This window comes from Oreochromis niloticus, linkage group LG11 (genome assembly GCF_001858045.2).
Source record: "Oreochromis niloticus isolate F11D_XX linkage group LG11, O_niloticus_UMD_NMBU, whole genome shotgun sequence".
NCBI classification, from domain to species: Eukaryota; Metazoa; Chordata; class Actinopteri; order Cichliformes; family Cichlidae; genus Oreochromis; species Oreochromis niloticus.
The window spans coordinates 10,090,343-10,103,081 of NC_031976.2; the positions used below are offsets into that span (position 1 = coordinate 10,090,343).

Genomic DNA, 12,739 nt, shown 5'->3' on the forward strand with positions numbered 1-12,739 from the left:
TGAATTAGTTTCCCCGTAGATTTAGATTGTCTGTACTCTTAACTTTCCGATGCAGAAATCCTTCCACTTAAGCATTTTTTACTCTGAGAGCTTGAGAGGATGTCTATGAAGAGCTATTTCCTAGGCTTGTCATTATGTGTAAATTTTAGGGTTATTGAATCTTATAAATGTTTGTATTTTCCAGTTCATACAGGAGTAAGGTTGAAATTGAATTAAAAAATGAGGGGGTGATTGAAGAATATGATATAATAATCTCCAGTTATTTCAAAACCCTTTTTTTTTTTAACTTCCTCTGAGCTTTTTTTATTTCCTTTGAGTGAGTGTCTCTATGTGTGGCTGTGGTGGGGATGGCAGAGCTCTTAGATCAAAACTTCTGAGTTGGTGTATTTCTGTCCTCTGGGCATGAACCCCCTCTCTGCTCTCTTCCACCTCTCCTTCTCTCTCACTCATTCTTGCTGTACGTCTATGCTTCTGTCGTCCCCCTCTCTTCTTTTATCACCTTTTTCTCTTGGTAGTGGTTTCCATGGTGATGCAATTTACTGTCACATAATGTGTCGAGGGCATTGTGTGCATGTTCATATGCGTTTGCCTCATCAAAATATTCTCTCAGAGATGTTGAAAATCCCTTTCATTACATCACATAGAAACAGATGGAGTTAGGCCATCTGTTTAATAAATAATAAGGTTATTAATAAGTACAAAGACTTATATCTGTTCACAGCCACAATGGAAATGTTGACTCTTTACACTGCTTTGGATTTGCACTGAAGCAAAACCCAGTCACCCAGGCTGTAATTTAAACATGACAGACTGCATATGGAGGGAAGGAGTAAAGAAAAGGGGGTGGGGAGAAGCAGAGAGATGACATCTATAGACTGCTGTAATTAATGTGGTCGAAATGCAGCCGATTGTACCCCCTACTGCTGGAAAATATGTACTGCATCCTGAAATGCACTGCTTATTTTTACCTGTTTACGTGTGTGTGTGTGTGTGTGTGTGTGTGTGTTTAAAGGTGCTGGACTGGATAGAAAATCACGGTGAGGCCTTCCTTAGCAAACATACAGGTGTTGGAAAGTCTTTGCACAGAGCCAGGGCTTTACAGAAAAGGCATGAAGACTTTGAAGAGGTTGCACAGGTGAGCAAAGCAAACACTCTTTGTTCTGTGACATACCTTTTCTCATCAATTTCATATTTTTGCAACAACCTTAAAACTGTATTCCACTGTGTAGACATGACAAAAAAACACAAAACAAAACAAAACGTTGAGTTGGTAGGTTCAGTTTCATAAGTTGTGACAAGAGAAAGTAAGTAAAGTTCTTCTTGTAAAGGTCACTTGCAAGAAATAGAATATTCTCATTTTAAATGTATTTAATCTTTCAGAACACCTACACCAATGCTGACAAGTTACTAGAGGCTGCAGAGCAGCTGGCCCAGACCGGAGAGTGTGACCCAGAGGAAATTTACCAGGCCGCCCACCAGCTTGAAGACCGCATCCAGGATTTTGTGCGACGTGTCGAGCAACGTAAAGTGCTGCTGGACATGTCTGTTGCCTTCCACACGCATGTCAAAGAGGTGCGTGTCCCTCTCCCTGCTTCAACTTGTCCTGTTTGCAGCATTGATTTAACTCCTCTGTTTTGCTTATTGCTAGAATTTCATGTGACTAATACTGTAAGAGGACATTGTATATAAAAAAGATGTAATCATGTTTATTCTGTGTTAAGGCTCTTAGAAATATATTTTAAACTGAGTTCCCTGTCTTCATATTTTTGTTGCAGCAGAGATGCTCCAGTTGAAATGCAATAAACTCCGCAGGCTAACTTTGCTCTGGCAGTTTTCACATGCAGGCTATGTTGAATAGTCGTAGCAATTTATATAAAGTGTGTTTGAATAAATGCATCAGATTGGTTCCAGATGTGTTCCTGCAACAATCATTATGCTGTTTGTAAAAAACAAAGAGTATAATTTTCTTTTGCCTCTGTAGTACACATTCACACGCCATACAAGGGTAATCTGACCTCATCTGCCTTCTCCTTGACTTTGATTAAGGCAGGCAGGTCTTTAGGTTGTCTTCTTAAGCCTTTAGGGAGCTGCAAAACTGCATTTGTGCTAACCGCTCCTTGAAAGAACTCTTTTGTGTATCTTTGACTGTCAAAATTAACCTTCCCAGACGGACAAGGCAGTGCTCTCTGCATGTGTTAACACTACATCCTGTTTACATAGACTCATAGACAGTCAGAGCCTAGGTATTATTAATGAAGCTAGTCTTTAATGCCCATATGGACTAATCTCCTTCATCCCATCTGTCAGCTCACAATGATAGCAGTACGCTATCTGTGTGAGCGCGCGTGTATTTCTGAGCGTGTGTTTGTGTGTTTGTTTCACTATGATTCTTTTCTCTGCATGCATATGTTTGTACAAGTGAATGTTTCCAACTCTGCTGCCCATCACTTCTTCAAGTGCTGCAGAATGCTTTGGATGCAGTCCAGTGTGTTAGAAGGCAGTTGTTTACTGTGATGACAGGGCATGAACTACATTGTATAAGAAGCAGTTTACCTGCCCCAGTTTTCCATGAAGCTAACTGATCAGAAGGATCGGACTAATAAAAATAGCCATCTTTACTTAATCAGAAATTCTCAGACAAGTGCTTTGACAAAGAGAGAAGCATTTGTTTTGAAAAATGAGTCACTCGCTTGATTTCACTTTTCACACATTTTTAATGGTCTGTGTCAGTATGGAAACCATGTAATATGTAGCATAGTTAACACAGTGAACAATATCAAAAGTAGGCATGTTTTTGTGTTGGCAGCGTGGGTGTTAGACAAACAATGGGTGCCAGGGTCTCTCCCCTGCAGCCTGGACCGTATGCCAGGGCTTCAGTACCCTGAGCCAATTCACCCAGATGGCTAATCTGTTACAAAGATGACCATTCACAAAACACCAGCTTTGAAAAGAACTGGTTGGATTTGATTTGTTGTTGATTTCTGTCTCATATCTCGTGTCTATCCATTTGGCAGCTTGTCTATTTATTCTTAGATGTTTGTTTAGCTCACGCCACTATATGCACCACCCTCAAACATGTGTCTGCTGATTATTGTGCTTTTTTTCTCTACATTTAAAGTGTTTTTTTCTTTTCTTTGTCGATCACACTTAGCTGTGGACATGGCTGGAGGAGCTTCAGAAAGAACTGCTGGATGATGTTTACGCAGAGTCGGTCGAGGCAGTCCAGGATCTGATCAAGCGATTCGGCCAGCAGCAGCAGACCACCCTGCAGGCAACAGTCAATGTTATAAAGGAAGGAGAGGACCTCATACAACAGCTCAGGTGATCATTTATTAGTATTATTACATTTTTACATGATTTACTAAAGTCTGAATATTGTAATATTCAATGTTCATCTGATCATCTGTCACATTTGCCATCTGGAGATGGCCTTAGGTTACACATATTTTCCAATTATTCAATGATCATGTGCTAAAAGGAAAACAAGAAGCGCTGATAGAAGTATACACTGGAGAAAACGAGCGAGGGTGATTTCTAAAAGAATGACTTGACAAAAATTGGGAACAAACCTCTGCAGACCTCTAAGTCCTCTCCATTTAACCCCTGCTTACAGAGATTCTGCCATCTCAAGCAACAAGACTCCGCACAACAGCTCCATGGCCCACATCGAGAGCGTGCTGCAGCAGCTGGACGAGGCCCAGGGCCAGATGGAGGAGTTGTTCCAGGAAAGGAAGATCAAACTTGAGCTCTTCCTCCAGCTCCGCATCTTTGAAAGGGACGCAATTGACGTAAGTAGGCGGAAAATAGAGGGTTGGTGTATGATGCATATTTATTTTTAAAAGTGAGAGTGAGGAAGAGAACAGGAAACACCAGAATAGTAGAACTCGTGATCTTTAGATGTAAAAGCGAAGACAGAATGTTTCAAATATCCAAACAGCAGGAAGGTGTTTTCAATGAAAAGGGAGAAATTAAGGTGTACAGCTGAGACCAAGAAGACTAAAAGTTTGGACATGAAAAACAAAGTGCAACACATGTGATATGTTAAGAAAGAAATAACACAATGTATCATATCAGCCAATTTGTTTTTCTTATTGGCTGTTGAAAAGATCAATTACATGTGACAGCGGGCTTACTGGCAAACCAAAATGACTGTGACTGTGAGCTGATGGACCATTACAGCGTGAAAGGAAGATTCAGTCCTGGAGAGAGGATTCCAGCTGGTTTAAATCTCGGCTAAATTCACAGTCATACTCGCACGTGCGCTACATTAAAAAAGTGTTTAGTTCCACTCGATGAATCTCATCCACTGACTCGCTCCAGTTATGTCTCCCCCTCCCCGGTCTGCAGTTTGCTAATTCCTTAGCATCTTGCTGTGAGAGTGAACGCTTTACTCAGCTGGTGCTCAGAAATGAGAGCTGCTCTTGAAAAAACAGAAAGAAAGAAAGAAAGCATTGCTTTTATTTTTATCATGGCTATCAAATTAGATTTGTTGAGCCATACTGTGCTGACAGAAGAATTACACTCAGGCACTTTAGAACCAAACGCACTGAAAACAGATGCAGGCTTGTATTCATAAGAATCATGTAAGTAACAAGAAGAGATGTGGAAAGTCATTATTGAGGACATAATGAATATATTTATCTTTGGAAAATGGTTTTCAGTTATAAACTCATCACTTGTGGTTTCTTTGGGTGGTAAGTTTAGTGTTTTTTGGTCCAGAATAAAAATAGCTTAAACAGCTTCTCGATAGAGCACCAGCACTCATGGTAAGTGGATGACTTTAACTTAGTTTGGTGATCCTGCGATAATGATGATGATGATGATGATGGTAAGTGGAAAGCCCACAGAATGAGTCTCCTGATTATCTCTTGGCTTTACTTTACACTCATCAGCCACTTTGTTAGGTACAACCTACTAGTACTGGATTAGACTTAATTTTGCCTTCAGAGCTTCCTTAATTCTTTGTGGCATTGATTCAACAAAGGTATTAGAAACATTCATCAGAGAGTTTGCTGCATATTGACATGATAGCATCACACAGTTGCTGCAGATTTGTTGGCTGTGAATATCTCTTTTCACCACATGCCAAAGTTGCTCTATTGGCCTGGGATCTATGGCTGTCTGTGCCATTTGAATACAGTCAGCTCATTGTCTTGTTCAAGAACCAGTTTGAGATCATTTCAGCTTTGTGAAGGGATGAACATGGTCAGCAACAAAACTTAGGCAGACTGTGTGTTTAAATGCTCAGTTGATACTAGGGCCCCAAAGTGTGGCATGAAAATATCGCTCACGCTATTAAACCGCCACCATAAGCCCTAACCGTTAATACAACACAAGATAGGACTGTGTTTTTATGCTATTTACAGAAAATTGCGGCCCTACCATGTGAATGTCACAGCAGAAATCGAGACTCATGAGACCAGACAACGTTCTTCAATTCTTCTATTGTCTAAATTTAGTGAGCTCGTGTGAACTGCAGCCTCAGTTTCCTGTTCTTAGCTGATAGCAGCAGAATCTGTGGTGGTCTTCTGCTGCTGTAGCTCATCTGCTTCGAGATTTGCCACTTTGTGTGTCCAGAAATGCTCCTCTACACACCTTGGTTGTAACAAGTGGTTATTTGAGTTACTGTTGTCTTCCTGTCAGCTTGAAACTTGAATCTGGTCATTCGCTGGAATCAATACCGCAACCAGAGAACTCACACTCACTGATTTTCTCTTATTCAGACCATTCTCTTTAAACTCTAGAGACGTTAGTGTGTGAAGATATTTCCCCACTCTGACGCTCAGCTTGAGCTTGAACAGGTGGTCTCAAGACCATGTTGACATGCGTAAATGTCTCTGCCTGTGATTGGCTAATTGGATATTTCCATTCATGAGCAGTCAAACAGGTGAACCTCACAAAGTGTCTGGTGAATGCGCTACTGACTATATGATTATGTAATTATCTAATAATAAGCATCTTTAGTCATCTTTTAGCATAATAAAGCATAGCATAGCACAGTAAATGTTAATAAATGTAATAGCTGCAAAAATGTATACTTTACTGCAAATAAATGTATAACAAAAATGTATCTCATAAAACTAAAAAAGTCAATTTGTTAACAGTGACCCAACTGATTAATGAATTAGACTCACATATGTTTGTGAATATTATGAAGAACTGTAAGAATCGCAAGGCTTTTATTACCGTTCTCTAACAGTCTATAAACAGTCAGTGGTTACATATAAGTTTCTATAAATATCCTATGACCTTAAAATAAACCTGGTTGTAATGGTATTAGTAGCATATGATAAATATGTTAAAAATGCTTGTCACATATCAGCTAGCATGTTAAGTGTTGAGTTGTCTGCTCTCTTCATCTGAACAAAAATATCGTTAACTTAAGAAGAATCTTCTAACAATAAGTATATAAATATAATGTAGAGTCAAAACATTACAATATGTAAAGCTTTTAAAATGTAATATTATATGATGGGGTGTACATTACATGTGCGTGTCAGGTCAGGTACACCCACTCTTGCACACAGGATTAACAGAGGGACTTTGAGGAATATGATGAGTGGAAAAGGTATTCCTGCCACTCCACACACACGCGCAGTTGCACAACGACACTCCCCCCTGGCTTAACTTGGGGGGGGTGTGTATGTTAGATGAGGGCACTGGTTGAGGTGAGACACACACTCCTCCCTCAGTGGTTTATTGCCTGACAAAAGCTGTGTATGAGTGCATAGCACCAAGACCAAAACAGTCAGAGGGGAGACTTCTCCTCCATTAGTTAGTCATTTCAGTCTTTGTAGATGAAGGAAATGGTCTTTTTGTACTCAGAGGGCATTTTACTCAACTGTAAGAGGAGAGGAGAGCAGAGTCTAAATGAGCGCTTGGTAAGTTTGTTAAAACTTTGTTGCCAGATTTGTAAAAATCATCATATTGTTTTAAGAAGGTATTATCTGTTATTCTCTTATGGAAGCTTGATAAGATTACCCTGAAAGAAAAATCATGTCTCTGTGCAGAGCAGATTTTATGGCAGGGAAATTTCTGTTAATCCAAACTCCTACAGCACAGTGCACAAAGCAGAGGCACTTTTTCATTTGGAGACAGGGTAATGTTCTCTGTTGTAGAAGTGGTCTATCTCGCCTTTTGTATACTCATTCGATAGTTAGAATTAGGGCCTTCCTGTGAAGTAGACTTTCATGCATTGTGTTTTCCTCATTGCTTTAAATAATTCCAGTATATCAATTTTAATCTTAGTGAATCTTATTCAAGACTTTGTGAATCTTTTTTTTTCCCTTGGTCCAATTCTCATCTGAGTGCTTTTGTCATGAGGTGAAAAAGGAGAAGGAAATCAGGAAAGTGAAGACTGATACCTGCTAAAATATGAATTTACCTCCACAGAATATGTATTTATTCATAGAAATACTTGGAAGACAACGTTTTTCTTGTTGCTGGAATTTGGCATTTGTGGCTTGTTTTCTGTATCTCGGGGGAATATTTAAAGCTCTCAGCTGTCTCACACTTACTAGGCGAACCTCTCTGAGAACACCAGTAACAATCTTAAGCATTGCAAAATGTATAATTACACATTATGTAGAGGCTGTAGTAAATTACATTTTTAGCAGTGAACAGTTTAACTGCATTATGAATAAAATAACTGTCTCTGACAATCTGGATCAGGGGATGTACCTGAGGGACAGATTAAATTAAGCACAGTACTGGCTGAGGAGGTTTAACTTATTCACATATGATTAGGAACGTGATGCCACCAATGCTGTTCTCCTTTTTTCAACAACTATTTTCTGTATGACTGTCTCCCGATTTTTATTTTTCTGCCTTATATTGAAACTCACTGGCCTGGCTGTTAGCTGTTGGCTTATTTTTCCTCGCTGTGTTGGAGGTTTTCTGTGTAACTGTCATGTGTGAGACTCGGAGACAGATTCAGAACTCGCACAGCTTTTTTTGCTGGAGCTTGGGAAACTGAACACAAGCGAGAGCGAGGGACAGAGAGAGCGAGGAAGAGAGACAGGGAGAGCGAGGGACAGAGACAGGGAGAGCGAGGGACAGAGACAGGGAGAGCCAGAGTGAGGGACACAGAGGGACCAGATAGGGACATAGAGAGAAGACTGAGGAAAAAGTCCAATAAAGATGGAGACAAGACAGATTTCACAGGGAGACACAAATAACTAACACGGGTACACAGAGGGAAGACTGGACATGAAAAGGGAACTAAATAAAACTGAGCAAGGAACAGAGAATTAACCAAACTGAGAAACAGAAGGAAATTATACTCAGGAAATAACACATTATCTTAAACCTCATTCCAGAAATACCTAACAACTCAAGACAAGCACAAACTACTTGGTCACAAACCCAGGACCATGACAGTAACAGGATAACAGGATAACTGTTTATAAAATGAAGAGGACAGCTTTGATTTTCAAGGAAAATGTTTAATTCTTATCTAGACTTCTGATTGTTAGGGCACGGTGACTCAAGTTACCCAAAGGTAACTTTACATTCTTTACATGCATTTGTTGGGTTACACTAGGTCAGAGACTAGGGTCAGACCTCGAAAGAAACTGCACTGTAAATGTCACTCTCTAAAGCTCAGACCTGACATTCAGATGTGATTCCCCAGCATACCTGTGTGCTTAAAGTGCTTTTGGAATGTGTAAAGTCAAGTTTAGTAGAAAAAAGTTTGTACAGTTTTCATAAAACGTGATTCTCTCTCTCTTGATACAATAAATAAAGACTGCAGAGCAAGAGGTGAATACCTTCTTGAAAAAAAAAAAACTATAACTCACGGTTTGAAAACAAAAAAACCAAAAAAGATCGAGACAGCATGGAGACAGAGCTGAATGGTGCCAGGATCAAGGTGCTCCTGGTATCATGATTCAGTCTGTGTGGGCAGTCAGAGACAAGCACTGACATCTCAGTACATCTGCTCCACCAGCCGTTTATTACCATTTGTAATATATTATCCATTATTGTGGAAGCCAGCGCGCTGCTGGCTTACAGCTCTTAAAGCGCTTGAGTTGCTAATTGAAGATGAAACAGCTGTCATATTTTTAAATGCAGTTCTTTCCCTCTTTCTTCTTCTTTTGTTTTTTGTCAGACATCTTGCTTTGAATTAGCAGGATAATATTTAAACATTGAAACCCTGATTTTTTTGAATTCATAGTCATTTGGTCTCTATTTTTCCCTTTTTTAACATCAAATGAACATACATTCAAAATGATTTTAACTAACCAAAAATACACATATATATCTAGATCGAGGGGTCACTGTGGTGTAGAAGAAAAATCCTGGGATCAGGTAGCCCACAGCTGTTGGTGCAAATGTTTCTTCATTGTCTCTGTCCTTTTTGGGAATAATATAAAAAGGAAACGTTCTCCCATTTTATGTGCACGTCAACCCTTCTTCCCACCTTAACCCTCTCTGCCCCTCTCAGATCATCTCAGACCTGGAGTCATGGAATGAGGAGCTGTCACAGCAGATGAGCGACTTTGACACGGAGGATCTGACACTGGCTGAGCAGAGGCTGCAGCATCATGCGGACAAAGCGCTTACCATGAACAACCTCACCTTTGATGTCATCCACCAGGGACAAGAGCTGCTGCAGTATGTCACGGAGGTCCAGGCGTCTGGTGAGTGAGGGAATATAAATACACTTAAACCTTGAGTATTTATTCAAGGGGGTGACCCAGTGCCAGTCGTTAGGGGAAATTCTGCATGGGCTAAAATACCCTCGGGAGCTCAGTCCCTTATTTGACTTCTCGTAGGCCAAAACCTTTGCTGCATTGTCATTTCCCAGCTCATTCCTCTGCTCATGCCTTCCATGAATAATTTGTAGAGTGTAAAAATAGGGAGCCATCCAGCTGTGGCTACTGCTGTTCTATGGATGCAGGGAAATGTAGTGATGTATAGTATAACCATCCTGATTATTTTAGAAAACCTTTTTCAGTGTTGGTAACACAGAATGTCCACTTTCTGCAGGTGTGGAGCTGTTATGCGACCGAGATGTGGACATGGCCACACGGGTTCAGGACCTGCTGGAGTTTCTCCACGAGAAGCAGCAGGAGTTGGACCTCGCCGCAGAACAGCACAGGAGACACTTGGAGCAGTGTGTCCAGTTAAGGCATCTGCAGGCTGAAGTCAAACAGGTATGTATGTGACTCAGGGGAGACAAAGATTCAAGACTAAAGCAGTGATTAAGGTTTAACTTGGGTTTCAAAAGCTCTCTAAAAGCAACGCAGAAAAAAGCTAGAAAAAGAACAATGACTGCATTATACTCACAAAGCCTGAAACTGTTTTCTGACATCTGGTAACATATTTATATATTATGAACTGCATATATGCGTCCCACACATATAGTCACACATGAATATTCCCACGAGTCTTCTTTTTTCCTGAAGTCACGCTGCTGAATGGAAATCTGTTCTGACAGTTTAGTGCTAACATACTGTGAAGTTGCAGCAGAGAGTGGTAGTGCGGCCTTTTAGCACATACTATGTTCTGTCTGTACATGACCATGGGTAGATGACTCATCCTGTGTCAACAATTTCTCTCTGTCTCTCTCACTCGTTCTTAACTGTATTCATTCCGCTTCTCCCAAACATATTCAGTAATGAGCAAATTTAGTTTGCAGTGCAATAATTGATCCATCATTAAATTTTCATCAGAATACTAAATATGAATTTCTTTGACTACACTTTGATTTGTCCAGGTGTACTCCCAAACCTTTGGCATCATGCATTATGACAGATAGAGATTTTCTCACAAGAGTGCTGTGAAAAATAAAGTACAATGTTTTCACAGGAATTAAGAGTGCTGTGAGTGGCAGCCAGTTGCTGCTAATCAAATGCACTTGATTAACTGTTATCAGCAAGTGTGAGCACCTCTATAAAAGCGGACACTTTGGCAGTTTGCTGGTTTTCAGCGTTCAGGTCTTATCTTAGACTATAAAAGGCTCAGTGAGCATGTTAAAGTTCATAACAGTACGATTAGAAAAAGACTGAACAAGTATGGCTTGTTTGGAAGAGTTGCGAGGAGAAAGCCTCCTCTCTTTGAAAACAACATGGCAGCGCAGCTTAGGTTTGCTAAGTTATATCTGAACAAACCACAAGACTTCTGGAATAATGTCCTTTTGACAGACAAGACCAAAGTGGAGCTGTTTGCCACATTTGGTGAAAACCACAGAGCACAAACACCTCATACCTACTATCAGGCACGGTGGTAGAGGGGTAATAATTTGGGCTTGTTATGAATCTGCATGTCTTTGTCAGCAATGAACTCCTCTGTACACCAAAGGTACATCTCAAGATGCAACAATAATCCCGAGCACACCCGCAAATCTGCAACAGAATGGCTGAAAAAGAGCTGAATCCTGTGCTGTAGCGACACAGTCAAAGCCCAGACCTCAGCGCTGTAATGACTGTAGGACTTTAAGAGAGCTGTGCTAAAATTATTGCCAACAAAACTCAATGAACTTAAACAAGATTGTAAAGAAGAATGAACCAAAATCCCTCCATAATAATATGTTTTAATGATGTTTTTCTCATGACTGTATATTACCCACAAACGTCTTTCAATATAACTAGAAAAGTCCAATCAAAGTAGCAACTTTGAAATTCAGTGTAGTGTCCACTAATTTATTGTACATTTAATGCACAGAGCATTAAGAAAAATATATTCCTATTTGTTCAAATACTTGAATAAACAGCAATATTACAAAGAAACACAAGAAAAACCAATAATCCAGACAAAAACAGATGTGGTTTCTTTGCTGTGCCTATTGTTTTGCATGTCATCTAGTCATTCCCTAACAGTATCTATTCAGTAGTGGAACACAATTACAGCAAGAAAATCATGTGGAGCAATCTTTCCTGCTGTTATCTGAAGCCAAAACATCAACAAACACCGAGGCAATTTTCACAACAAGGACTCTTATTGTGGTGATGCAGCCAAATAACAACAGTCTTAGGCTTGAACTTGAACTAAAACTAATGAAAAAAATTTGGTTGCTGGAAAAAAAAATTGATATTGATACTCGAAGAGGGCTGCGTCAAAACATTTCAAACGCACTGCCGTCACAATGATACGACAGCTGACAGAATGATGATAGCGTGTTAGCATGGAGTTACTTTTCATTCAGTTACTGAATGGAGTTACTCATCATTCATAGAGAAAGGTTGCTGCAGGTGCGGCTCTTTTACAGAGCGTGATGGTTGTTTATTCAGCTCATGTTCGGCTAGAAAATCTGAATTGGGATGGAGATCGTCAGTGTGGTTAGTGCGTATTATTTCAGGAATTCGGTGTAAAATACACTTCAACAGCTTTTGCCATCCACTCTCTTACACGGGGGAGCTTAGCTATTACACACCCTGCTCTGAATCCTCTAACTGCACCCTTTTACAGTAAAGACGGGAACAACAATAATCTTGTAATTGAAGCTTGTGTGTTTATGCTGCTGAACTATCTCTAAATATTGCTGTGCTAAATTTACCAGTGTAAGTTTGTGTGTTTGTTTTTTTAACCCAAACCCAGAAGTAGTTTCTTATTAGGTCTGCTGGAGGCCTTATAATAGAAAAGCGAGAGCTCAAACAAAATAAAAGGATTGTAAATAGATAAAGTGGTGTTTTTATGCCATGGTTTGATAAAATATTGAGCTATATTATAAAAGGGTTTACTGTTCATTCACACATCTGTGTTAAGCCACATGTCCCCACAGCTCCTCTGAGATTAA

At 39.9% G+C, this 12,739-nt stretch overlaps 1 protein-coding gene across 5 annotated transcripts in view; it reads left to right on the forward strand.

Annotated features, from left to right (window-relative positions):
* Nucleotides 1-12,739, forward strand: part of triob (trio Rho guanine nucleotide exchange factor b) — a 105,806-nt gene that overhangs the window by 53,723 nt on the left and 39,344 nt on the right. For all 5 annotated transcript variants that reach the window (XM_019364896.2, XM_003443715.5, XM_019364894.2 and 2 more), the window contains 6 exons: nt 1,013-1,135; nt 1,381-1,572; nt 3,152-3,321; nt 3,614-3,788; nt 9,446-9,641; nt 9,991-10,157. In XM_019364896.2, coding sequence (XP_019220441.1) covers nt 1,013-1,135; nt 1,381-1,572; nt 3,152-3,321; nt 3,614-3,788; nt 9,446-9,641; nt 9,991-10,157 — 1,023 coding nt within the window. The remainder of the gene's footprint in view (nt 1-1,012; nt 1,136-1,380; nt 1,573-3,151; nt 3,322-3,613; nt 3,789-9,445; nt 9,642-9,990; nt 10,158-12,739) is intronic.